The following is a 25,835-nucleotide window of genomic DNA, read 5'->3' on the forward strand; positions in this document are numbered from 1 at the left end:
AGCATCACGAAGGGAATTGCAGAGACCAGAAACTTTGAGTCGAATGCCTGGAGAAATGCCGTTGCTCGCAATTGCACAGTTAAGATACGCATCTCCAGTGAGCTAGTTAACACAGGCAGCGAGCTGCAGCTGTGGGGAGGCATTTAGCGTGAACCGATATGTTACTATTTCAGCTCGTCTGAAATGATGCGAGGCGCCCAGGACACCGACGGCCATGAGAGACGTTTACCTGCTGTGTGCAGAGGGCTAAGCTCAGGTCCAAAGTGGTTCTGTGATTTATTTATTTTTTGCGGGGGGGGGGGGGGTTAGTTTTCCTCCCGCCACTTGGACCAGCTGTTTCAGGCTACCGTGGACACGAACCACGGTTTCATCTTCCTCAGTCACCAAACGATCCCCTTTCTCCTATATTTTTGTGATAAGTGTGCCGTGGACACTCTCATCTTGCAAGATGAGAGAAGCAGCCATGTCTATGGGGCCGCACGCACACATTCCTGGACTGACAAACGCTCAGTCAACCCACAACACCTTGAGTGGCCCGCTGAATCACCCGATGATTATCTCGTGCAAAACATCTAGGACTAGTTTTATCACTGGGCGAAAAAAAGCAACGAAGAAAGTGCAAATTACAGAGTGGCAATTTTACCGAATGATCGTCAGGGGGTAACTTCTGCTGTGTGTTATGGAACTGAAGAAACTTCTGGAGTTTCTTGCCCGCCCAGTGGAGGCCGCTGTGAAAGCTAAAGGCGATGTCTACTGTATATCTACATCTACATCCATACTCTGCAAGCCACCGTGTGGTGCGGGACGGAGGGTACCCTGTACCACCACTAGTCATTTTCTTTTCTGTTCCACTCACAAACAGAACGAGGGAAAAACTACTATCTGTTTGACTCTGTACGAGCCGTAATCTCTGTGATCTTTTCTTCATAGCCCTTACGCGAGATGACTTTGGCGACAGTAGAAATATTTGGCAGTCAGCCTCAAATTCTGGTTCTCTAAATTTTCTGAATAGTGTTTCTCGAAAAGAACGTCGTCTTCCCTCCAGTGATTCAAAAATGGATCAAATGGCTCTGAGCACTATGGGACTTAACTGCTGAGGTCATCAGTCCCCTAGAACTTAGAACTACTTAAAGCTAACTAAGATAAGGACGTCACACACATCCACGCCCGAGGCAGGATTCGAACCTGCGACCGTAGCGGTCGCGCGGTTCCAGACTGTAGCGCATAGAACCGCTCGGCCACTCCGGCCGGCCCCAGTGATTCCCATTTGTTTTTTCGAAGCGTCTCCATAGTACTTGCATGTTGTTAGAATCTACCAGTAACAAATCTAGCTGCCGGCTTCTCAATTGCTTCGATGTCTTCCTTTAATCCGACCTGCTGCAGATCCCAAACACTAGAACAGTCTCAACAACGACTTGCACTGGTGTCCAATATGCAGTCTCTTTCACAGATGAACCACACTTCCTTAAAATTCTCCCAATAAACCGCCTTCCCTACTACAGTCCTTATATGCTCATCCCATTTCATTTTGGTTTGCCACGCTACACCTAGATATTTATTCATCATGACTGTGTCAAGCAGCACACTACTAATACCGTAGTCGAACATTATTGGTTTGTTTTTCCTATTTATCTGCATTACCTCACATTTTTCTACGTGTAGAGATGGCTGCCGTTTATCACAATAACTCCAAATTTTGGTTTACTCATCTTGTATCCAGACCTTCCCATACACCACAGCATCATCAGAAAACAGCGGCCGACTGCTGCTTACCCTGTCCACCAGATGATTTATGTATATAGAAGATAGCAGCTGTCACCTCACAATTCCCTGGGGCACACCTGACGATACCTTCATCTCTTATGAACACTCACCGTCGAGAACAACGTACTGGGTCTTGTTACTTAAGAACTCTTCTAGCCACTCACGTATCTGGGAACCTAGTCCGTATACTAGTACCTTCGTTAACAGTCGGCAGTGTTGCACCGTGTCACGTGCGTTTCGGAAATCTAGGCATATGGAATCCCTCTGATGCCCTTCATCAAAGGTTCGGAGGATCTCACATGAGAAAAGGGCAAGCTGGGTTTCGCATGAACATGGATCCTGCAGTAAATCTATGTTAAAGATAATGGCCTGTAATTTTTCGGGTTCGTTCTTTTATCCTTCTTATACAGGACATTTCATAAATAATACAGAGGTTGGTATTACTGCGGATTGTTTGATGCAACAACAACGAGAATTACGTCAAATTTAATTGGTAGTTTGAGGAAGAAGCACAGTTTTTGTTTTTTCGCTGTGTACTCTGATCTGAAATTGACGAGATGTAGAAATGGACCCTGTGGGGGACTTCGGTAATGTGACTGTTGAAGACCAGACATCGTTCATCAAGATCCACAGTGCGTTAAGTGAAGTTTGTGGTGAGTTTACAGTGCACCCTAGTACAGTTTCACGTTGCATTAGTCGTTTCAGTGGAGGTCGTATGAGCGTACGCGACAATCCAGAACTCAGAAGGCCAAAAACGTCAACAGAAGAACGAAGTGCGGAACTTGTGGCAGACGCTCTTGAAGAAGATAGCTGTACGACTTGTGAGTAACTCTCTGAAGCCACAAGAATTCCCCCAAACTCGACATTCCGTATTATGAGAAATAGTTTGTTGAAGAGAAAAGTTTCTGGGACTTGGGTCCCACACTGATTGCTGAAGAGAAGCATAAACGTATGGACATTATAACCTTGCTCAAACAACGATTCGGCAGTGAAGGTCAAGCATTCTTGTGTCGAATTGTCGTTATTGATGAAAGCGGAACAGAAATAACAGTCCAGTGAGTGAAAATCTTCATATTCTCCACTTCCAAAACATTTTCGACTCGTTCATTCAGAATTCAAGCAATTGATGATGTTTACTTATGATTACCAAGGAATCGTCATGACTGATGGAGTCCCTCGTAAAAGAAGTGTGACAGCAGTGTATTATCGTAAATTCATGCAAAACGTGGGCAGAAAAATGCACAAAACCCGTCGTCATTTGCTCAAGGCTCATTCTCTATGATGATACTCGCTCGCATATCGGCAGTGCTGCAACCCATAAACTGCGCGAATGCGAATGGAAAGCGTTGCCCAAGCCTCCCTACAGCTCGGACATGAGCCGACCACACTTCTAATTGTTGTGGAAGCTGAAAAGACACACATGGACGTCGTTATCTTTCACTGGAAGAGCTTCCTACCATCGTTACTCAAGACATTCGATAGACGAAAGGAAGAGGTCTTGGATGGAATAATAGGGCTTCTGAGATGTTGGGGTTCAGTTGTACAGAAGCAGGGAGAATGTATTCAAGGACTGTAAAGATATATTGAAAAAGCAAGAAATAAGTAAATGTGTAAGTGAAACAAAAAGTTTGTGTGCATCATTTACGAAACGTCTCTCGCGTATACAGGAGTCACAAGCGTTGATCCAATGTCTCGTAGGAAGTGACCAATGTTTACTGATGGACGTCAGTCTGAGAAAATAAGAAAAGTAGTTGGCAGCGTAAAGAATAAATTTAAGAAGCAGAGGAGCGGATCAGGCGTATGATTACTAGATGTGGCCTTTAGTGGTATACTCACCCGTGTACACGGCAGGAGTCGATGCAGTTGGTAGCGATGTGGCACGGAATGTCTATATAGAACAGCTCCCTGGCCTGCTGTCCCTGAAGGCCGCGGACCGCCTCCAGGGCGCCGCCGCACCCCTCTTCTGCCGTGGGACCCGGGGATCCCCCTGCAGGCCACGGGACTCCCCCTGTAGGCCGCCGGACTGCCCCTGCAGGTCGCGGGGCTTCCCACTCCACTGGTGGGGAAAGCCCGCGGCTCCAGCTGCGCGGCACCAGGCGTGCCAGGGCCAGCGCTGCCACGGACGGCGGTGCGAGGGTCTCGCACGTCTCGTGCACCCAGTAATCATCTGTGGAACGTTGGTCAGTCACCGTGAGGCTACCGTACCAGCTGCTTAGACAGGTTTTATTGACCACAGGTTGAAGTTTGCAGAAAAGGTAACAGTAACCAGCCACCTTTTACAGTGCGCTGTTGCCGGTTTCGAATCGATAGGTTCATCATCAGACGGCTTGTTGACTTTAAGGTACATCTTTTTGTGGTAGTTTGGATTAATTTCCTCATTTATTCCCCCATGTGCTACAAATTTCTTGGAGTGATGGTGCCCTACAACCAAAATATGACGTGATAAACTGTCTATTTATCTGTAACTGTGCCTCATACCAATTTCAAACGATGCAAACAGAACACTATAAATAATATTTTATTTACTTACTTTGAAAATAGCGCACAATTATGTTGCAATGCGGACTGCTTGTTTTGTGCATAGAGAGGACTGTATAAAGCACTTTTTGATACTCACTGTTAACTATTTTAATCCATAATGGGGTATAAATAGGGATAGAAATGAGATACAGTAAAATGTTTGAGATAAACGTTGCAGATGGGGTGGCAAACATGGGTCACACATTTCTACTAATGTTGGCCGGTACATGAACGTGATTTAAAGTTTAGTGTTTCTCTTTTTTTAGTTGTATGCATTCTGTTTGATTTAAGATTTGAAAAGAGCGAAAAATTTTGCTTTTAAAACGATACTTATTCAAGATCATAGCCTTGTTTAATGAAGGTCAAATAAGCAAATATGTGTTTAGTTGTACTAGGGATTAACCCGGGATAGTGGAGGGATAAAGCACAATATAATGTCAGATAGAGATTCGGAGCGACGTCCTGAGGAATGAGATGTGATGGAACTCACTCAGCGACTGTAAATTAATGATCTATATCTTGTGGATGTTTGTTCTGTCTTGTAGATGCCAAAATAACTTTTATAAATTGTGTTGTATTTTTTTGTCAATAAATACCTTACTTACAATTTGAAGTTAGAGTTTCTCTTTGTTCTTTCCAAATTCGACATCATAAACAGGGATTTCCCTGAAACAGAACTCAGCCTTCGAATGACCATCAATGATTACCTTTAAGATCACTGTTATTGGTAATCACACGTGACCCTCCTGCCCCTTCTAATTTATATCTAACTGTGTATTTTGTTGCATTCCTCCTTTATTCTGACTTAATAAGTAGCACAACTAAAAACAACTTTGCTTATTTGACCTTCATTAAACCTTGTCATGACTCTGTATAGTGTATTATTTCGTAGGTAAAAGTTGCTACTCTTTCCAAATCTTAAATCAAATATTAGGTTTCCCATTTAAATAAATAAATTTATTCTCCAAATAGTCTGGAAAATGACATTGTAAGTCAAGGCAATTAGTAGCAATGCGTTACCCTCTTTGTCAGTTGTATCTTTTATCTAAGGCATTTTGCTATATCTGATTTCTGTTTTGAGTTGTTCCCAATTACGGATTAAATAATCAATCTTGTATGTGTACACACTCAGTGTAAGCACCACTCATGAACATCAAAAATCTTACTACATGGAAGTGTGGCTATTTCACAACCATAAAAATTCTAAAGCCGGCCGCTGTGGTCTCTCGGTTCTAGGCGCACAGTCCGGAACCGTGCGACTGCTACGGTCGCAGGTTCGAAACCTGCCTCGGGCATGGATGTGTGTGATGTCCTTAGGTTAGTTAGGTTTAAGTAGTTCTGAGTTCTAGGGGACTGATGACCACAGCTGTTAAGTACCATAGTGCTCAGAGCCATTTGAACCATTTGAAAAATGCTAAAGAATTTCATTCTCAGAGATATTTTGGTATGTACATTGATGTGACAGTAGAAATTTCACAAACTGCAAATGTTTCATTACTTGCAAGTTATATTAAATGACAACTGATGAAAATCAAGATGAACAAATAAACAAGCCAGTTTGTTATAAACCGTTACTGGAATGGCACATCAATATTGTAGTATACACAGCAAGCAAAGTAAATAATGAAGGATAGACGTACATAATTGAATATCACAATAGTGGACATTAAATTAAAGCTTCATAGCTAGTTGAAGACATTGTATGAATAAGGAAGGTGTTATATTTTACGTACTATTTCAAGTTGAGTTAGTGCCTGCATCTTGTTACTGTGAAATGGTGTTGTGCTTATTTTAAACTAGAAAGCAGGTGAATGAAATTTTCAAGAAAGGCGCCACTGACTAGCTCAGTCTATTCTTTGCTCAGACTTCGTGGTGATTTTCTTTTATGTACATATATTTCAATCTCTTCAAGCAAATTCGTAAAGCCACATTTTCCAGCATCATGTCATACTTGTATGTGGTCTTCAGTGCTTTTTACTCTGTGATTGTCGATAGTTGTGCACACTGTGCACATAGATTTATTTCTGTTGTTCAAACGTATGACAACTATATGCTCTTTCAAATGAGTCACAAAGCTCCTTTCAATTCATCCTATATAGTAGGAAGGGCAACTTTGGCAGCTGAGTTTGTATCAGGCAGATTTTCTGTACAGGGGTTCATTATTCTTTAAGTTGTGAATTGCTATCTGCTCAAGATCGTTATTTGTGTGGAAGCTTATCTAAATGTTTGTGTTTTGAAACGGATTGCTTTTTTGTTTTGTAAGATATGCTCCCTAAGAAAAGTAGTGCATATTTCTAGTGCTTTTTACTTTATTTTGTGTTAAGTGCTTTGTTCTCTGATGAGAAGCTTTGTTGTCTGAAAGTTTTTGGATTTTCATGATAGTCTATCTATCGTGAGAGAGCTGTATCAGTATTTTGAGGCTATGACTTTATTGACATTGCTTTCTTTTTCAACTGGTTCAAGTGCAGTCTTACATATGCCATTTAGCGTGGAGCTAAAATATGTCATGTTATGCTGATTTGGATGACAAGATGAGCTGTTGATACACACATCAGTAGTTGTCGGTTTTCTATAATTTTGAAAATGGTGTTTGTGGTTCTTGTTGGTGATTTTTAAGTTAATAAATTGGTGCTGTTGGTGGTCTCATGTACAACAGTGAACTGAACGTTTCTGTTGATGCTGCTTAGATCTGACGCTAATGTGACAATTTACCCATAGGTACCATCAGAAAGAATTATTGTACTATCAACATTACCTTTTGTAGCAGATGAGTTGGTTGTTTATGTGACTGTTAACCTTGAAAAATGTTTGTTCTAAGTGGCTTATGTAAATATCTGCTAACATCCCACCTAGGCAGCCACTCAAGTTCTAGTTACATCAACACTATCAACTATTAAAATCACAACAGCATGAAATGAATAAACGTCAACATGGCGTCAAATGCACCACATGTTTCCACGGGAAAACAATCAGTGTTTCAGCTGACCGTCAGCACGGCGACCGTGGTGGTGGGTACCCTCAACGCGGACACAGAGAAAGGATCGCCAGTAATGGTGTGCTGCACGACGACCTTCTGAAAGGTTAAACACGTCGTCTTTCGAGACGAGTCCCTGTTCTGACTTCAGCATCACGACAGACGTTTCCCTGTCTTGACGCTCCAAGGAGAGAGAAGGTTGTCAGGTTGCATTTGTCACTGTCATGCACGCCCAGCACCTAGTGCCATACTACAGTGTGCCATCTGACACATATTTCATATCCGTTAATTTGGACAGTCTTCACTGCACTTCCGACTTCTCAAGCCGATGACTCTGCCATATGTTCGACTCAGGCATTATATTTACACAAATAAGTTCAAGACTACATGGTGCCCATGGTGTCACGCCATTCTTCAATACGGTGGATACAGAGCTTAGAAGTTTCCCCTGATCAGGATTTTCCCCAGTTCTGCCAGCCACTGTAAACATTTTGTCGCAGGCTGCTGAGAGACTGGCAAGCCACCAGTCAGCAGCCACTGACCTCTGAGACAGAGCTGAGGTAGCACTGAACGACATATGCTCCCCTCACATCCAAGCACTGTTCGACTAGACGACCAGCCAATTTAGAGCCACAGTTGATGTCAAAGATGGCAGAACTGTGTACAGGTGCACTGTAAGAATGACTTCCTAAGTTACTCTGGCCATGAGGTAATTAGTCTAACCTTGTCTTCGTGGTGCCTAAGCGAATGATGCGTAGTTGGCTCTAGTTTAATCACAGAATCCTCGCTTAGTACTGATCTTGATACTTCGCAGTCTCTTGTGGTGTAGCTGATCTCCATCTTCTGCAGTATTGCTTCTGCAAGATTCCCATGACACCCTGAAAGAAGCCTATGACCATCCGTTTTGCCCTCTGTATGTATGTTTGATGTCGCCAGATAGTCACATTTGATATTGATCCTATAGACTCGAGTAACAACCGTTTCATTCTCATCCGCATGTATACACTGATTCCTTTTCCAGTTTTCTACTAACGGACCATAGTCTAGTACTTGCTTCTCCAGCTATTATTCCAGTGTGACAGTACCACATCATACCTCCACAAATTGTTATACCCAACAATTTCTACGAGGTGACATGTTCCGATTTGTGACCTGCCGAATTTTTTATTTATGAACTTTACAACCAAGTTGTCTCTCTAGACACCAGTCTCAAATCGTATCAGCATCTGCAGCTTTTTCATGTAGCACTTCGATATAGACACCTTCACAACTTGAGGTTTGTGTTAAAAGTTTCTGCTAGGTAATTAACACAAAACACAGATATTAAGAGTGCCAAACTAATTCTCCGTGGTTACTTCTACGTATGTTGGAGGACTCTCTATCCATGCTAAGTCGCCCATTAAAAAAAATCATTTCATGAACAATTTGATAGCACTCCATTTAATAACTATTTCTGTGATCATTAGTTATAATTTACTTGTAAGTCAATATTGACTCCCTCTGATTGCCTTGAACCGTGGTCCATCACGTAACATGTGCAGAAAGCTTCAGTCTTTTTCCGTATGAACCAAGTTTTCCAGGATCTATGATTGTTACCACGGGGAAGTGCATTCTGTTTGAGGTACTTCGACTTCCAATATGTTATGCAACAAATATAAGACTTTTTTTATATTAAGGGTTGAAAGTCCTCGAAGTGAAGATAACAAATAACTTTTTATATTGATTAACAGTTTCTGCTGCACACAAGTCATCTTCACATCTAAGATTTAAAGTTGCCTAAATGAATACCGCAACATAAACAGCTTATACAAACCAAATTACAGATCCAAAATACGAAATTTCACACAAAGCTATAGCAAAGTTCAAATGCATATAACAAGATGTAATAACAGGAGGCGTACCATAAAAATATTCTTGATATTGTAATTACCACAACCGCTCAACACATCTTTAAAATCTTTTGTAAAAGAGGCAACATCCTTACATTATGTATAGGTGAAAGAACTTTATATCGTTCACGACAAATCAAGTACAACGAAGGTCATAAAACTGAAAAACGTATGTTAAGGTAAGAAAGAGGCAGTGAAAATGAGGGAACATATTGACAAAACTCAGAACTATCCACTAGAATGAATATGTACATGTAACAGTTATCGTCTTACTTAAGACGTTATGCTTTAAAACTTAGTAACTGACACAGTTTAATCACTATTTGTGTTATCTTATAGAGGAGACCATCGTAAAGTACGTTATTACAACATGGTATATGAGTGTAGTATTGCAGCTGATGGTCATTACAATGCTCAAGAAACACAGTATTTGAAATACACATCACCTAAACATGAGTTGCCACAACTGCAGTAATGACATGTCTGATGGCTGCTACCTTTGATGAGCTGCTTGAGGCGATGATGTCTAGACGGTGCTAGCAGACGACTGTGTAACTTACGTAAAATTTTAATATTCTAATGAAATTTAAATGAAAAACAGGATATAAATTTATTTAAAATTCACCAGTACAGTCCATCTTAAAAAATTGAACAACCAGAGCTCTGACTGATAATAACTGATAATGAAATGACATAACTGAAGATAAAATGATAATAAGAGCCTACTAAAGGTATAACACATATTCAGTATTTATAGCAAACTAATATGTACACACACCATCATAAATGCTGTACAATATGCTGTACAATATAAGATGTCTTATTGCCGCACAAGGGTACAGCAGTTACTTAACGTGCCATTGCCACAAAACGTGATTCTGAAGCATCTTCTGATATTTAAATAGATAACAAATATTAACGATTACAAAGAAACAGGTGTGATAATGTTGTCAATAAATTAAGTAAAAATAAACATGTCTTTAGAAAAAACTATAAAAAGGAAAGTAAAAGATACATTTCAAGGCCTTACAGCGGGATTATATCTGAACAAACTGAGCACTACATTAAATAATGTAATATCACAGTAGGCTTCAGAACTGACAATATCTTGAAATCACGTCTTCAGCATCAAATAGGAACAAACAGGAATACTCAGGACTTTCACACTGTTATTTTATATTTAATGTAAGCCAGTAACCAAGGAATATGTTGAGACTGACACCTGGTTGAACTACTGCTACATCTTTTCAGGCACATGTACATGATGTACAATGCAGATATTCAGGAATACGTTATTATACTCGGTTCTAGATAGGCAGATCAATCATTTTAATTCCTAACTTATACCTGCTATAATCTACACCTTGGCAACATTACCATTTACCATTAGGCAACAACTATGACTCGTCTTTACAACTACTCTCTGTATACATATACATATATATATATATATATATATATATATATATATATATATATATATACATGTATATTGTAAACAGAAGTTTACTCATATTGGTTTCCTGTCATTTACCTGCTGCACCTGAGACCCGGGAAACATTACTACCTAAGCCCTGAGCGACAACTTATTGCTAGCTGCAGTTAGTATATACTACAAACTCATACATTTATCATGTCTGTGGAAATTGAGAAAAGCAGATAAGCACACTAATTATATAATTATACTAGGAATTACTGTTAAATTGTTGGCAGTAATCGATGTATCGTTACATTCACACCTAGCCTTAAAAAATTACATCATATTCTTTTCAAACACATGCACATTACATACAATACAGACATACAGAAATAAATTATTACGCTTTGTCTGACGGAGACAGTTTTATCACATTGGTTCCTATTTTACACCCATTTTAACCTAGACCTTGGGTAATATTAACACCTTGAATTGGACGCATACGAGGACTGATTTCACTGGTGCAATGTTCATAGCACATAATTACTTCATCTGCACGTTTCTGCTCTTAAGAGCAGGAATGTCAACCTGGTGGTGGAGAGTATTAGTATCATGGTACTGAGCCACATGCAGTTTTATACATTAATAATATGTTTTCATGTCCTTTGCAGTATCACTTATTTCGTATCTTTTTTCTCTTGTATAGCCAAGTAATCTGTTGTTATTACTTGTTACCGTCATTATGAGAATAATTGTCTACCATCTTTTGACTTCATATATGGTCCATAATTTATTTGATAATGATGTTCTTTATATTATGAGATCGTGTGTGCCACTTAAACAGAGACACGAATTGCGCCCAGCGAATCATTGTGAATTACCACTTTGGTAGGGCATTACATAAAATTAGATCACTTGTTTCATATAAGTTTATTAAGCCCTTATTGCCGTGTCGTATTGATATCAGTTAAAGCCCTTTTAGTTCAGTTATAAGATGAGCTGTACTGATGCTAATAATTCAGCTGCAAATACATTTATAGTCTGTACTTCGTTTAAATTTCATTAGGATATTAAGGTTTTACTTAAGTTACACAGTCGCCTGCTGCGCCAGCTAGCGAGCATCACCTCAAATACTGGAATAGCGTGTGTCTTGCGCCCACATATACATCAGCACCACATCTTGATGCATATCTGTAAATGAACAAAGGGACAGGCTGTACAGCAGCAAGACGTCATGCCGGCAGCGTCTGTTGATGTGCTACGTCCTCTGCCTGTCTCAGATCGCCAGCTTCACCGTACACACACAGAGACGTCACGTGCCTTGCCTGTGAGAGTCAAATAGCATACGTGATCGGTAAGCATTTTAGTGCAGTAAGTATAGGGGCAATGATGTGAGAACTGAAGCTGTTGCTAGAGTTGGAAACGCTTCGACATCTACACATGCTGCAGAGTGTGGTTCGTAGTAGGAATTTTTGATGGTGCAGTGCACATAAAACATGGAGATTATCCACACATCTATAAATCCAAGCAGGTAAGTGTCCCAAGCCGACGAACAAATCCACATATTTTGTACATAACTCACCTCAAATAACGGAAAAGTGTTATAGAGGAAAATAATTGTAGATTGGATGGGAGAGGCTGATCGGTATTTATGCAAGTGAATATTGACAGTTGCGTAGTGTGGTGAAACTTAATCACATTTATGCAAATAATGTTTTATGTTGTAGTGTTAGAACACTATGTCGTTTAAGGTAATGCATTACGTCTGCTTGACACGTAGATACAATTATTTACCCAAATCTGTGCTGTCAATGTATCAAAAGATGTGTAGCTATCCTTTCCAGCCCCATGATTACTGTCATGGAGACAATGAGTCTTGTCCTTATTCTTAACACAAGCAAAGAAAACCTCTGGAAAGCTGGTAATTGTGCAAACCAAAGCAACCGCAAATAGCCATATGTTGGTGTATGGGTCGAAAAACGCAGGAATTTAATGCATTAAAGAAAACACGAAAATTGTTAAAAATGGTGGCATTGCATATAAATATGAAGAGAATCTTATATGAAACTTCCTGGCAGATTAAAACTGTGTGCCCGACCGAGACTCGAACTCGGGACCTTTGCCTTTCGCGGGCAAGTGCTCTACCAACTGAGCTACCGAAGCAAGACTCACGCCCGCCACTCACAGCTTTACTTCTGCCAGTACCTCGTCTCCTACCTTCCAAACTTTACAAATGCTCTCCTGCGAAGCTGTGAGTGGCGGGCGTGAGTCGTGCTTCGGTAGCTCAGTTGGTAGAGCACTTGCCCGCAAAAGGCAAAGGTCCCGAGTTCGAGTCTCGGTCGGGCACACAGTTTTAATCTGCCAGGAAGTTTCATATCAGCGCACACTCCGCTGCAGAGTGAAAATCTCATTCTGGAGAATCTTATAGCTTGGAGCAGAATGACTCATGTGTTTGACACTGTGTATTATACTATTTGTTTATAGTTCATCTATACTTTTTAAATTTGTTGCTTTAAAATTTTTCCTATTGGTACTACATGATAAAATGTGATATACTGGAGGTTGAAGTTATTTGAATTGAATGTAAGTAAAGTATGTAAAATACTGTCAATAAAATTCTTCAGGGTTTGAGGCCGCATTGTCATCTGTACAATTCCGGTGTTCCGGCGACTGTTGCAAGGCGCCTTCCTCAGGGTGTATTGCAATACAGCCTGAGGAAGGCGGCTTGCAACAGTCGCCGAAACGTCGTAATTTTACAGATGACAATGCGGACTCATATTTGCGGTAAGGCAACTGCAGGAAAGGCACTATGAGTACGGGAAGGACTTAATCATGGCCTTTTTAGATATTGAGAAGGCGTCTGACAGTATCTGTAGGGACAAGCTCTGGGATGTGCTGAACGCAAAAGGGATAGATGAAGAGATAACACGAAAAGTCAGAAAAATGTATGAGGGAAGTGAGAGTTGTGTGAAAGTGGGGAGGGAACGTACTGCACGGTTCAAGCTGGAAAATGGGCTGCGACAGGGAAGTGCACTTTCGCCTTTATTGTTTATTATTGTTATGGATGAAATCCTACAGCAAGTATCAGATGCAATTGGAGATCATAAAATGAAAGCAGTGCTTTTTGCCGATGACCTGATGTTATGGGGAAATTGCGAGAAGGAGGTGCAAGAGCAGTTAGATGTATGGGAGGCAACGGCAGCACAATATGGAATGCATTTCTCTGCAAAGAAAAGTGAAATAATTGTCACAACAAGGAAGAAAAATAGGCCAAATGTGGATATAACTTGTGGAGGGGAAAAACTACAAGTGGTAGAGAACTTCAAGTACCTGAGAAGCATGATTGAAAGTAAGGGGGGAAACGCAATGGAAATAAATGAAAGGTGCAGAAAAGCAGGGCAGTTCTACAAATGCATTAGGGGGCTTATTTGGAGCAAGGAGGTGCCACAGAAATCCAAGGGACTTATATACCGAACCTACTTTGTCCCCATATTGGCATACGGAAGTGAGACATGGGTAATGCACAAAAGCGACAAAAGTAGAATACAGGCTAGTGAAATGAAGTTCCAGAGGAGCAGGTTGAGTGTAACAAGACGAGACAGATTGCGAAATGTGTATGTGAGGGAAAGACTAAAGGAGGAACCAGTACAGGACAGGATAGAAAAATCAAGACTGCAGTGGTATGGACACACGAAGAGAATGGATGAGGGAAGAATTCCAAAGAGGATGTTTGATCTGCAACTGGAGGGGAAGAGGCCCAGAGGAAGACCAAGAGATAGATGGGTGAAGGGAGTGAAGGAATGTGTGACGAGAAGAGGAGAGAACTGGACGAAGGTGGAAGAGGGGCAGTGGTGGAAAGACAGAACACGATGGAGAGGCTTGTGTTCCCGACAGACCCAGCCAGTGGCTGGAAACTGTCCAAGATGATGATGATGAATGCGGACTCAAACCGTGAAGAATTTTATTGACTGTGACAACGGCCTCGGAAGCCTACGTTTTCATATGTAAAATACTATCTAAATAGTTTATTACATTAAACAACTTCTTGATGATATTTTGTATTTAAATTATTTGTGTGTATAAAATTGTCATAAATAATGAGAGTAATAGCTTTTGAAAGTAAATTCCGGTAAGAAACAGATTTTCTTGAAGTGAAATGTTCAGTACGAATAAGTGTGTACTTTTATATCTAAGTATTTTAGTATTTAAGTTGGTTGGTTATAAAAAGTCAATAGTCTGATTTTCTTTTCCATTAGAGACAACGTATGGTCAAAGCCTGTAAAAATGGTAACTCTACTGATTAGCTTTTCCTATTAACAGGACTACCCTCCAATAGTGTACTCTGGCTAGCAACATCATTCACTCGAAATGTCCAGAAGGCTCTTCAAAAAATCGCCAGTTACATGGCGCAACATCATCCATAAAAATTGGCTGCAAATGGTCTCCAAATAGCCAAACATAGTCATTTTCAACCATTGATCGGTTCCTTTGGACCAGAGCACCTCGTCCATTCCATATAAACACAGCTCACACCATTACAGAGTCACCATCAATTTGCACAGTGTCTCGTTGACAACCTGGGTCGATGGCTTCGTGGGGTCAGCGCCACACTAGAATCCTACCGTCAGCTCTTACCAACGGAAATCTGGCTCATCTGATCAGGCCACGGGTTTCGAATCACTTAGGGGGAAACCCTATGGTCACAAGCTCAGGAGAGGCACTGCAAGCAGTATCATGCTGTTAGCAAAGACACACTGGCGGTCGTCTGCTGCCATAGCCCACTAACGCCAAATTTCGCCGCACTGTCCTAACGGATACATCCGTCGTACGTTTGTCCTACATCGATTTCTACAGTTGTATGAGGTAGTGTTGCTTGACTCTAAGCACTGAAAACTCTACTGAAACCTCTATGCAAACACCGCTGCTCTCGAACGTTAAGTGAAGGCCGTCGGCCACTGCGTTGTCCGTGGTGAGAGGCAATCCCTGAAAGTTGGTATTCTCAACACCCTCTTGACACTGTGGATCTCGAAATACTGAATTCCTTAACGATTTCCAAAATGAAACGTCCGATGCGTCAAGCTCCAACAATCACTGCGCGTACAGCATCTGTAAATTCCCGTCGTGCGGCCATAATCACGTCGGAAAAGTATCCACTTGAATCACCTGATTACAAACGACAGCCTCGCAAATGCTCTGTCCTTTTACACCTTGTGTACGTGGTACTACCGTCATCTGTATAAGCGCATGTCGCTATGCCATGATTTTTGTCACCTCAGTGTAATTTCATGTGTCAGTAACTTTAGGGCCTTCTGGCGCGCAAAGCTTTTCTTCCAGCTGATTACCTTACGAAGGGATAGAATAATAATTGGCAAGTCCGACTGAAATCTTTTTGAGCAAATGCGTGAGAAAACAGACAGTGAGAGTCCTCTGCTGCGAAGTAAAGAAAAAAAGATGAGGACTTAATATCTCTGTAAAGAAACAGACGGTTAGCCGCGAGGAGTGACCTCAGAGTCGCACAAGTACATTCTTCCTCGAAGGAGCCGAGATGAGGTTATCTCGGCGGTCGTTTTCCTCAACAAGCATTTAAACCATTTCCTATCCACTGCGGGTTACTGCTACTTCTGAAGATGTCGCCCGTAATCTATGGCACTATCATTACTTCTGATAGGATTGCGGGTAGTTATCACTGTTAACCGAAAATAGGGACTCCACCGAAGTACTTTTATTTTAGTTAAGCAACTTCAACGTTACAGTAACCCACATCTCATATGAATAAATACAGTTAATTTACAAATGGAACTCTTCGTATTCGCTGCATCCATTTACAGCTGCTCTGTATTGTAGTGTGTGAATCTACATAATATGTGAAACGCATAATTATATACACTATATAAAGGGCCCGAATATGACAAGATACTTCACAACCTCCCCACGAATACGCCTCGGTGTTCAAAAAAATATCCGTCACGTCTGGCAACCTCTGCTTTCCACCTAGTCTCGCACATATAGGAAACGATTTGGACTCAATAAAAACGTTATCTCAGCTATGGACGGGTATTTTTCAAAGCATACTTCATGATGAAACTTCCTGGCAGATCAAAACTGTGTGCCGGACCGAGACTCGAACTCAGGACCTTTGCCTTTCGCGGGCAAGTGCTCTACCATCTTTTTTTTCTTTATTAAAACAATCATATAAGCACAAAAGTACAAAAACAAAATAATGAAGTACTGGAACTGTTTCAACGCGAATTGTATCCTACAATAGACTGAAGAACACATTTCAATAAAGTGCCATTTGTAAGCTTACAAAACAGAACAAAAATGTTAAACTGACAAGAGCATCTTCAGTCCAGACAAAGACATAGAACGACATAGAACGAAAACGCAAACATATGAAAGAGAATTATATATATATATATATATATATATATATATATATATATATACACTCCTGGAAATTGAAATAAGAACACCGTGAATTCATTGTCCCAGGAAGGGGAAACTTTATTGACACATTCCTGGGGTCAGATACATCACATGATCACACTGACAGAACCACAGGCACATAGACACAGGCAACAGAGCATGCACAATGTCGGCACTAGTACAGTGTATATCCACCTTTCGCAGCAATGCAGGCTGCTATTCTCCCATGGAGACGATCGTAGAGATGCTGGATGTAGTCCTGTGGAACGGCTTGCCATGCCATTTCCACCTGGCGCCTCAGTTGGACCAGCGTTCGTGCTGGACGTGCAGACCGCGTGAGACGACGCTTCATCCAGTCTCAAACATGCTCAATGGGGGACAGATCCGGAGATCTTGCTGGCCAGGGTAGTTGACTTACACCTTCTAGAGCATGTTGGGTGGCACGGGATACATGCGTACGTGCATTGTCCTGTTGGAACAGCAAGTTCCCTTGCCGGTCTAGGAATGGTAGAACGATGGGTTCGATGACGGTTTGGATGTACCGTGCACTATTCAGTGTCCCCTCGACGATCACCAGTGGTGTACGGCCAGTGTAGGAGATCGCTCCCCATACCATGATGCCGGGTGTTGGCCCTATGTGCCTCGGTCGTATGCAGTCCTGATTGTGGCGCTCACCTGCACGGCGCCAAACACGCATACGACCATCATTGGCACCAAGGCAGAAGCGACTCTCATCGCTGAAGACGACACGTCTCCATTCGTCCCTCCATTCACGCCTGTCGCGACACCACTGGAGGCGGGCTGCACGATGTTGGGGCGTGAGCGGAAGACGGCCTAACGGTGTGCGGGACCGTAGCCCAGCTTCATGGAGACGGTTGCGAATGGTCCTCGCCGATACCCCAGGAGCAACAGTGTCCCTAATTTGCTGGGAAGTGGCGGTGCGGTCCCCTACGGCACTGCGTAGGATCCTACGGTCTTGGCGTGCATCCGTGCGTCGCTGCGGTCCGGTCCCAGGTCGACGGGCACGTGCACCTTCCGCCGACCACTGGCGACAACATCGATGTACTGTGGAGACCTCACGCCCCACGTGTTGAGCAATTCGGCGGTACGTCCACCCGGCCTCCCGCATGCCCACTATACGCCCTCGCTCAAAGTCCGTCAACTGCACATACGGTTCACGTCCACGCTGTCGCGGCATGCTACCAGTGTTAAAGACTGCGATGGAGCTCTGTATGCCACGGCAAACTGGCTGACACTGACGGCGGCGGTGCACAAATGCTGCGCAGCTAGCGCCATTCGACGGCCAACACCGCGGTTCCTGGTGTGTCCGCTGTGCCGTGCGTGTGATCATTGCTTGTACAGCCCTCTCGCAGTGTCCGGAGCAAGTATGGTGGGTCTGACACATCGGTGTCAATGTGTTCTTTTTTCCATTTCCAGGAGTGTATATATATATATATATATATATATATATATATATATATATATATATATATATATATAATTGGATATAATTGGCAGAATTAGAATTGCAGTTCTGTCGATTGATTCACAACCGTCCAAATTCTTCACAGAAAGTCATTTGGAGCATACAAGCGAATAACAAAGACATGCACAGGCAACATAAATTAAGGAACACGTCAAATGAAGTTAATAACACCATTGAGAAGTCGGGAGCAGTCCTAGGAACAGGTGTAACCTCTTGTTCGTTGTGTATTTTGTTCGCTACATAGTCTTGCACGTGGTTTGTGTCCTTACCGGCGTGGGGAATTACCCTACGCCTTGTTTTCCAAACAGTATGTCTAACATGTTACCAAACATCGTCCTGAAATTTGGGTAACGTTTCATCTTCCAACGTGCCGTTCTCATATAAGCCTCGAAACTAATGAGATTATCTTCACTATTGTGGATGATGACAAACGTCAAAAACTGTCCTAACATCCACATCACGGTGTTGTCTTGGTAGCGGGAAAATGTTTCGCGTCCGGCCAGAGCAGGATGTCGGTGCAGTGGCTGGCTGGGCTGCTGCGGGTAATCAGGCCCAGCCTCTGCTGCACCCATTTCCAGTTAATGGGATGGCCGCCACAAGTGAAGCGATGGTGTAAGGTGTCGACCAGACCACAGCGGACGCATTTATCACTGTCACATAAGCCGATTCTATGCAACCTTTCATTAGTGGGTATAACATCGTTTACCACTTTATACCATGTGGACCCCACCTCAGCAGTGTGGACGGTTAAACTTATGTTGTCCCAAACTGCCTTCCAATGAACACTTGGGCATTTAAGTTCAGTGGGATTCCGGACTATTGGAGATGTCCATCTTTTTAATAACAGGTGCGTCGTCGGTAAATCCTGCGTGATATAATGTCCATCAAAATAGCTTACTTCAAGAAAAAACTGCTTGACATGTCGTAGTTTGTAATGTACATCAATGGGTGGGTGCAAATCGGTGGGTTGTAAGGTTCGGAAGAGCCAACTGGTTACGCTGAGAGGTTCCTTGTCCAACAAGTGGGTGATTCGTTTAATATATAACGCAGTACGCTTTCCGTTAATGTCAGGCATATTGAGTCCGCCAGCCTGTCTGGAAGACGTCAGCGTAGTGTATTTCACTTTGAACAGATGCTCTTGCCAGATAAATCTATTAGCGAGATTCATCACGTGTTTGGCCTGCATCTTGGGGACTGGAAATATTTGGTCCGTATAGTACGCTTTACTGAATATATAACTGCTTAGGAGTCGCATGCGTTGGAGAATGTCAACGGACCGCCAATTGTTTTCATAGATGGCACCTTGCATTTTACTGGTGACCTACATTATCTGAGCCACCCAAGCACGACTCACGCCCCGTCCTCACAGCTTTACTTCCGCCAGTACCTCGTGCAGTTATTCCCCTAATAAAAATAGTTCTTTGCTGCTGAGTCGAGAATGTTTTAATTCGTTTCACAACAGTACTAGCAAGTGAAACCGTCTCTGAGTAGCTATGACTGTATGTTCGATGACGAAGCGTGAATCGATACTGTACGAGACCGTACTCACCGAAACCTTCGCAGTAAATCTTCCAGATCACTCCTTCACCATCACAGATTCCGTCGGTGACGTAGTCGATGTCGTTGCAGACACAGTCGAGGCTGGAGGTGACATTTCTCGCCAGCAGCGCCAGCAGCGTCGTGGCCAGGCCTGCTGGATACATCACTGACTGTTGAGACTGAGGCGGTAACACAGAGTGGGCCGCGTCGCTGGGAGCACGGGCCCACAGTATAACGACAAGTGCGGCGGAAGTCTTTCCGCAGGACGATTGCACCACAGGAAGGATGACACCATCAGCCCGGATCACAGGCACATTTCTTTATGCCGTGAAGGTGACCAACCGCCAACACAAAGCCGACTGAGAAAATTACTCGATCGATTTATACGTACGTCTGCGTCACGCTTTTAGGAAGACGGTGAGTTTCACTAAGAGATTTGTAGGGGGCGTGAAGAGGACACAAAAATCGTCTGGCTTGCCCTTAGTTAGGACTAAATCGCAAGCTGATTGTACAAGACAGAACTTACTGTGAAAATAACTGTGTCGATCACAGTGACGATGAATATAAAAATGACTCTGAGCACTATGGGACTTAACATCTGAGGTCATCAGTCCCCTAGAACTTAGAACTACTTAAACCTAACTAAGGGCATCACACACATCCACGCCAGAGGCAGGATTAGAACCTGCGACCGTAGCGGTCGTGCGGTTCCAGTCTGTAGCGCCTAGAACCGCTCGGCCACCCCGTCCGGCAAGCAGTAAAGGAAACCAAAGAAAAATTTGGAGGATGAATTAAAGTTCAGGGAGAAGAAAGAAAAGCTTGAGGTTCGCCGATGGCACTGTATTTCTGTCAGAGGCAGCAAAATAGTTGGAAGAGCAGTTGAACGGAAGGGACTGTGTTTCCAAACATAAACAGAATGCAAAATAAGGCTAATGAATGTAGTCGTATTAAATCTGGCGACGCCGGGGAATTAGATTACGAAACGAAACACTGAAAGTAGTAGATAAGATTGGTTATTTGCACAGAAAAATAACTGATGCTGACTCAAATTTTTTCCAGAATGTAACATGGTTCAAATGACGCTAAGCACTATGAGACTGAAGTCATCAGTCCCCTAAACTCAGAACTACTTAAACCTAACTAACCTAAGGACATCACACACACCCATGCCCGAGGCAGGATTCGAACCTGCGACCGTAGCAGTCGCGCGGTTCCAGACTGAAGCTCCTAGAACCGCTCGGTCACAACGGCCGGCGACGATGAATATAGAGTGAGTCCCAAAATAATGTAAACAGTTTTTGACATTGAATATCTCTTTAATTTTTTAAATAAAAGGTAGAAATACAATTTCTGCGGGTAATAAATCAGAAGGCGGCGAAAACATAACAACGTTTTATGTTGTTTCAGGATTGTAAATAACCAAGACGGTATAGCTGGATCACGGAAGTGGGTACTGGAGTGTTACTGGAAAAAAAAAATGTGAGTGAGATACGATGTAATTGGAGAATTGACTTTGGCACACCAGAGCCAACAAGGGTAAGGATTACAAGAACCCGAGATAAGCTTTATATCGAAGGAACGGTGCAGGACATGAAAAAGGGACATTGCGGAAGAGAGAGATATTCAACAGACACGAAAGAGTTGAAGCAATAATTCATGCATACACACAGTCCCCTAAGAAATATGTGAGATAATGCTCTCGTGAGACTGGGGTCTGAAAAAGGAGTGTTCATAGAATTCTGCGATCTCGGAAATCTAAGCTTTACATTCCAAGACTTTCCCATGCTCTTAACGGGAAATGAATTTTGCGAGTATTCATTAGCAAACGTGCAGAACATCAACGTTTCAATGATCTAATTCTCTGGTCGGATGAACCGAGCTATAAACTTAATGCAACAATTAACGGCTATAATGTTACTTATAATCCGTCTTGATTGCCAATTTTTTTTATTCATATGACCGGTTTCGGTTCATTCAGAACCATCTTCAGATCTGATATTTCAGTGACGCAACGTGTGAAAGCTGCTGGATTTGGACGGTTTACTCCTGTAACTGAAATATCAGATCTGAAGATGGTTCTGAATGAACCGAAACCGGTCATATGAATAAAAAACAATTTTTGCAATCAAGACGGATTATAAGTAACATTATACAATCACTGACGCTGCTATCGCATCAGACATTATGTCTGTTTTTGCACAATTAACAGCCATAATTATCTATATTGGGCTAGTGAGAATCCGTACGCAACCGACGAAAGGCATGCTAATCTACCAGGAGTATCCGTCTGGTGTGGTCTGTCTTCTAGAGGGTTTAATCGGATCTGCTTCTTTGAAAACACTATCAAAGGGGCCTTTTACGTAGAAATGTTCCATATGATAACTCCTGGTCTTAACGCCTTTCTTGAAAATGAAGATTATTATTTTCAACAGGATGGAGAGCTACCTCACTGTCACACTGATGTGAGGACATTTCTCTATCGGACATTCCCTGCCACATGGATAGGACGAAGTGGGAGTGTGTAGATCCCAGCCCGCTCTCCCGGTTTAATCCCTCTAGACTTCTGTCTGTTGGGTACTCTCGAGAACACTTACACTTCAAGACCTCAAACACTGGCTAATCTTAAAGAGAAGTCTGAGCAGGCTTGTGATGCTATTCTATTCGGGGGGGGGGGGGGGGGGGGGGGGAGTACAGTTGGCATGCTGCCCTGCCCTGATGTAAGTCGTTATCGACGGCGTTTTGCTGTGGAAGAAGGCCATTTCGAACATTTACCATCTTTGGTCGGACTTTAAGATGCACCACAAATATTTTACGGGTACTCCTGTAATTGAAGAGAGATTCAGTTTCAAAGAGTATTACTTAGCCGTGCGCGGCTCGCTTTTATCCCATTTATTGTCTGTCATCTTCTATTACGGTACTGCCGCCTCGTTTTCTTATTCCCTTTACTGGCGTCACTAACTTCCTGCCTTACTTGCCTGTGAGTGGCATCATCAGCGCGTATCGATAAGTGCACTGTCATACCATCTCTGGAGCGACCGATAGTTTTTACGGGTCGTCGTGTGTCTGGCAGTGCAGTCTGTACGCAGCAGCAGAGAAGTCGGGGAACAGCCAGTGCTCGCCGACCGCTGGCGATACACATGAACTGTCCGATGGAGGGAGATTGGATCGGGACGATCGTTGGTTGGTCGTTCAGTTGGTCGTCTCATCGGCCGACGTATATTAGGTCCTTTGACTATTCCCAGGCCTTCAGTCGGTTGGTAGGCGTGGAGCAGAGAGGAATTCTCCACGGGACGTAGTTTGGCCGGGGGCACTGGCGGTGTCCATGCGGTGTCGGAGTGTGTGCGGCTGTTCCCATTGTTACGAGGCTCGTGGCTCACCGACCCTGGACACGAATGTTGAGTTTGGATTTAACCTGCAAGTCAAGACTGTTCACACTGTGTCGTTTGGAATTCGTTGTCGGCTGTTGGGATATTCCCGCGAGCAACGACGTGGTTTTCAAGTTGGAAAATTCTAGCCACCCTCCGGTGGAGTTTCATTGTATTTGGTTATTTGAATTGAAGTGCACCAGAGGAATCGTCTGCTTTGTGGCCGTTAACGTTCCGGTTACCTGCCCTGTTCGTTGACGTAAATTTCAGGCAGTGTAGTTTCCTCATTGTGTTGTGGTTGTCCAGCACGGTGTGTAGTTTGACAGTTCCATGTGTGATTGGTTGTAGGCGCCAATATCTTCTACGTTGTTACGTTGAACTATCTGTTGTGCCCTGGTCAGGTGAAGTGGCAGTTTTCTTGTCGGTGGGTCCGTTGACTGTCGGTCGGTTGGGGTGTCGTCGGATCGTGAATGGTTGGCCCAACTGCCTGTCTCACCCAAGTGAGCGTTAGTGTCTGAATTCCAGGCCGACCCTCCGAACATCTGAGCGCCCTTGGGCGTACTGCAATTTTTTTGAGTTGTTCTTGTTGTTTGTACCTGTATGGCTTCTAGCCGATTTTTTTAAAATTAAGGTTGTTTTTGCCCTTAAGTCGTAAGACTCTTTAGGCCTTGAGCCTAATTTAAAGAACTGTTCCAAGTAAGACCTTTGGAATTTTAAAGTTTTTAATGTTGTTGAATTTTAAGTGTTGGGCCTTCATCCGATTTTGAGTTTGAGTTGTTTTGCTCTTAAGGCCTTCAGCCTACATTAAAGAACTGTTTCACGTAAGGCCTTTGGTATTTAAAAAAAAATTAATGTTATGGAGTTTTAAGTGTTAGGCCTTCAGCCGATTTGAATTTAACTTTTGTCTGTTTTTTTGGGCCTTCAGCCTAACTAAGGAACTGTTTTAAGATAAGGCTTTGCCTTTGAAATTTCTCTTTTGGTTGCGTTTTGCCTGATTGAGGACTGTTTTACGTAATGCCTTTGATTTTTTAATAATGTTGTTTAGATTTAAGTGTTGCGCTTTCAACCGATTTCTGGATTCAAATTGTTTGCTCTGAAAATCTCAGATTCTTTCGGCCTTCAGCCTAAATAAAGAACTGTTGTAAGATAAGGTTTGCCTTTTAAATTTCTGATTATGCTTGCGTTTTAAGTTATTGGCCTTCAGCCATTATTAAATTAAAGTGGCTTTCAGCCGGTAATTAAGTACCAAAGATTAAAGCTGTGTATTAAAAAAAAATTTTTTTTGGGCTCCTGTAATGTTTGATCAAATAATAAAGTTGTATGTTCGAGAGTAACTGACAGTCACATATTCTGGTCCCTTTCCGCAATTTTAACTACCTGTCCTGTCCTGCGGGTGTAGCAGGGCGTCTCGATTACATTATTTTGGAACACCTGTATTATGAAGAAACTACAGTTATAAGCTAAACGTCATGACCACTGTCCACGGTGACAGTCCGCGCCCTCAGGTGTCGCCATGCCCACGTGGTGCAGTCAGTGTCTTGAGGTAGCACGACGGCAAGTGTATGCAATCGAACTGCGATCGATCTCAGGCCCTTAGATGACCGGACAGATCCGCCATGGCGACTGACGCGGAGGTTCCCTCCAGCGGAGCAGGCTGCACCGCTAGGCCAGCTCGTTCCATTCTTCCCTGATTGGTTTGGTTGTTTGGGGAAGGAGACCAGACAGCGTGATCATCGGTCTCATCGGATTAGGGAAGGATGGGGAAGGTAGTCGGCCGTGCCCTTTCAGAGGAACCATCCCGGCATTTTCCTGGAGTGATTTGGGGAAATTCTTCCCTGAATGAGCTGTTACAAAATGGCCATCTCTCTCCGCTCGCACCACCAGCAGTGCCTCATCTTTTAGCAGATGATGATTTTGATCAACAATAGGGAGATACTATGACAACGTGAGTACTAAGTCAGTATTTCGCAGCAGTGGGAGGGTGTGTGACATGTGGTGGGGGACACGGCGGCAGCCCGCTGGCTCGGTTCAGACACGTGCAGCAGACTGTTGTGTGGATGCTAGTCCCGACCAGGACCAGCATCAGGACCCCGCTGCCGGTTGATAGCTGATTAGAGTTGGGGCAGCAACCAGATTTGCTTGGGACCGCCGAGGCTGACTAAAAGCTTTATCAGAGTGCGGCAGCACACCAAGGTGGAGTGCCTAGATATGTAGATAATCTAAAACTAGGGAAGCCATAGCTAGAATAGTTGTAAATGATTGATTAAGAAATCATACAGCACAACAGGTGTTCAAAAACAGATGTTAGGACTGTTAGAAACCAGTTAAGCAACTTTAAGGTTGCATCTTCTGGTGTATATATGTACAGAAAATGTTAAAAATTAATGCTCTGATGATTGGGAAGTGCAGTTATCTGAGATATGTTTAAGTACTGAGTGAATAGACTTGGACAGGG

At 42.9% G+C, this 25,835-nt stretch overlaps 1 protein-coding gene and 1 non-coding gene across 2 annotated transcripts in view; one reads left to right on the plus strand and one right to left on the minus strand.

Moving 5' to 3' along the window:
• LOC124775549 overlaps window positions 1-20,207 on the minus strand; it is a 109,124-nt gene extending 88,917 nt beyond the window's left edge. Inside the window, exons 1-2 of the mRNA XM_047250379.1 lie at window positions 20,026-20,207; window positions 3,601-3,931 (exon numbers count right to left, since the gene is read on the minus strand). Coding sequence (XP_047106335.1) covers window positions 3,601-3,931; window positions 20,026-20,179 — 485 coding nt within the window. The 5' untranslated portion in view covers window positions 20,180-20,207. The remainder of the gene's footprint in view (window positions 1-3,600; window positions 3,932-20,025) is intronic.
• Window positions 12,837-12,911, plus strand: Trnal-caa. The gene has a single exon. It is a non-coding gene; the product is annotated as a tRNA-Leu (tRNA).
• Window positions 20,208-25,835: the final 5,628 nt, after the last annotated feature.

This window comes from Schistocerca piceifrons, chromosome 2, assembly GCF_021461385.2.
Source record: "Schistocerca piceifrons isolate TAMUIC-IGC-003096 chromosome 2, iqSchPice1.1, whole genome shotgun sequence".
Taxonomy (NCBI): domain Eukaryota; kingdom Metazoa; phylum Arthropoda; class Insecta; order Orthoptera; family Acrididae; genus Schistocerca; species Schistocerca piceifrons.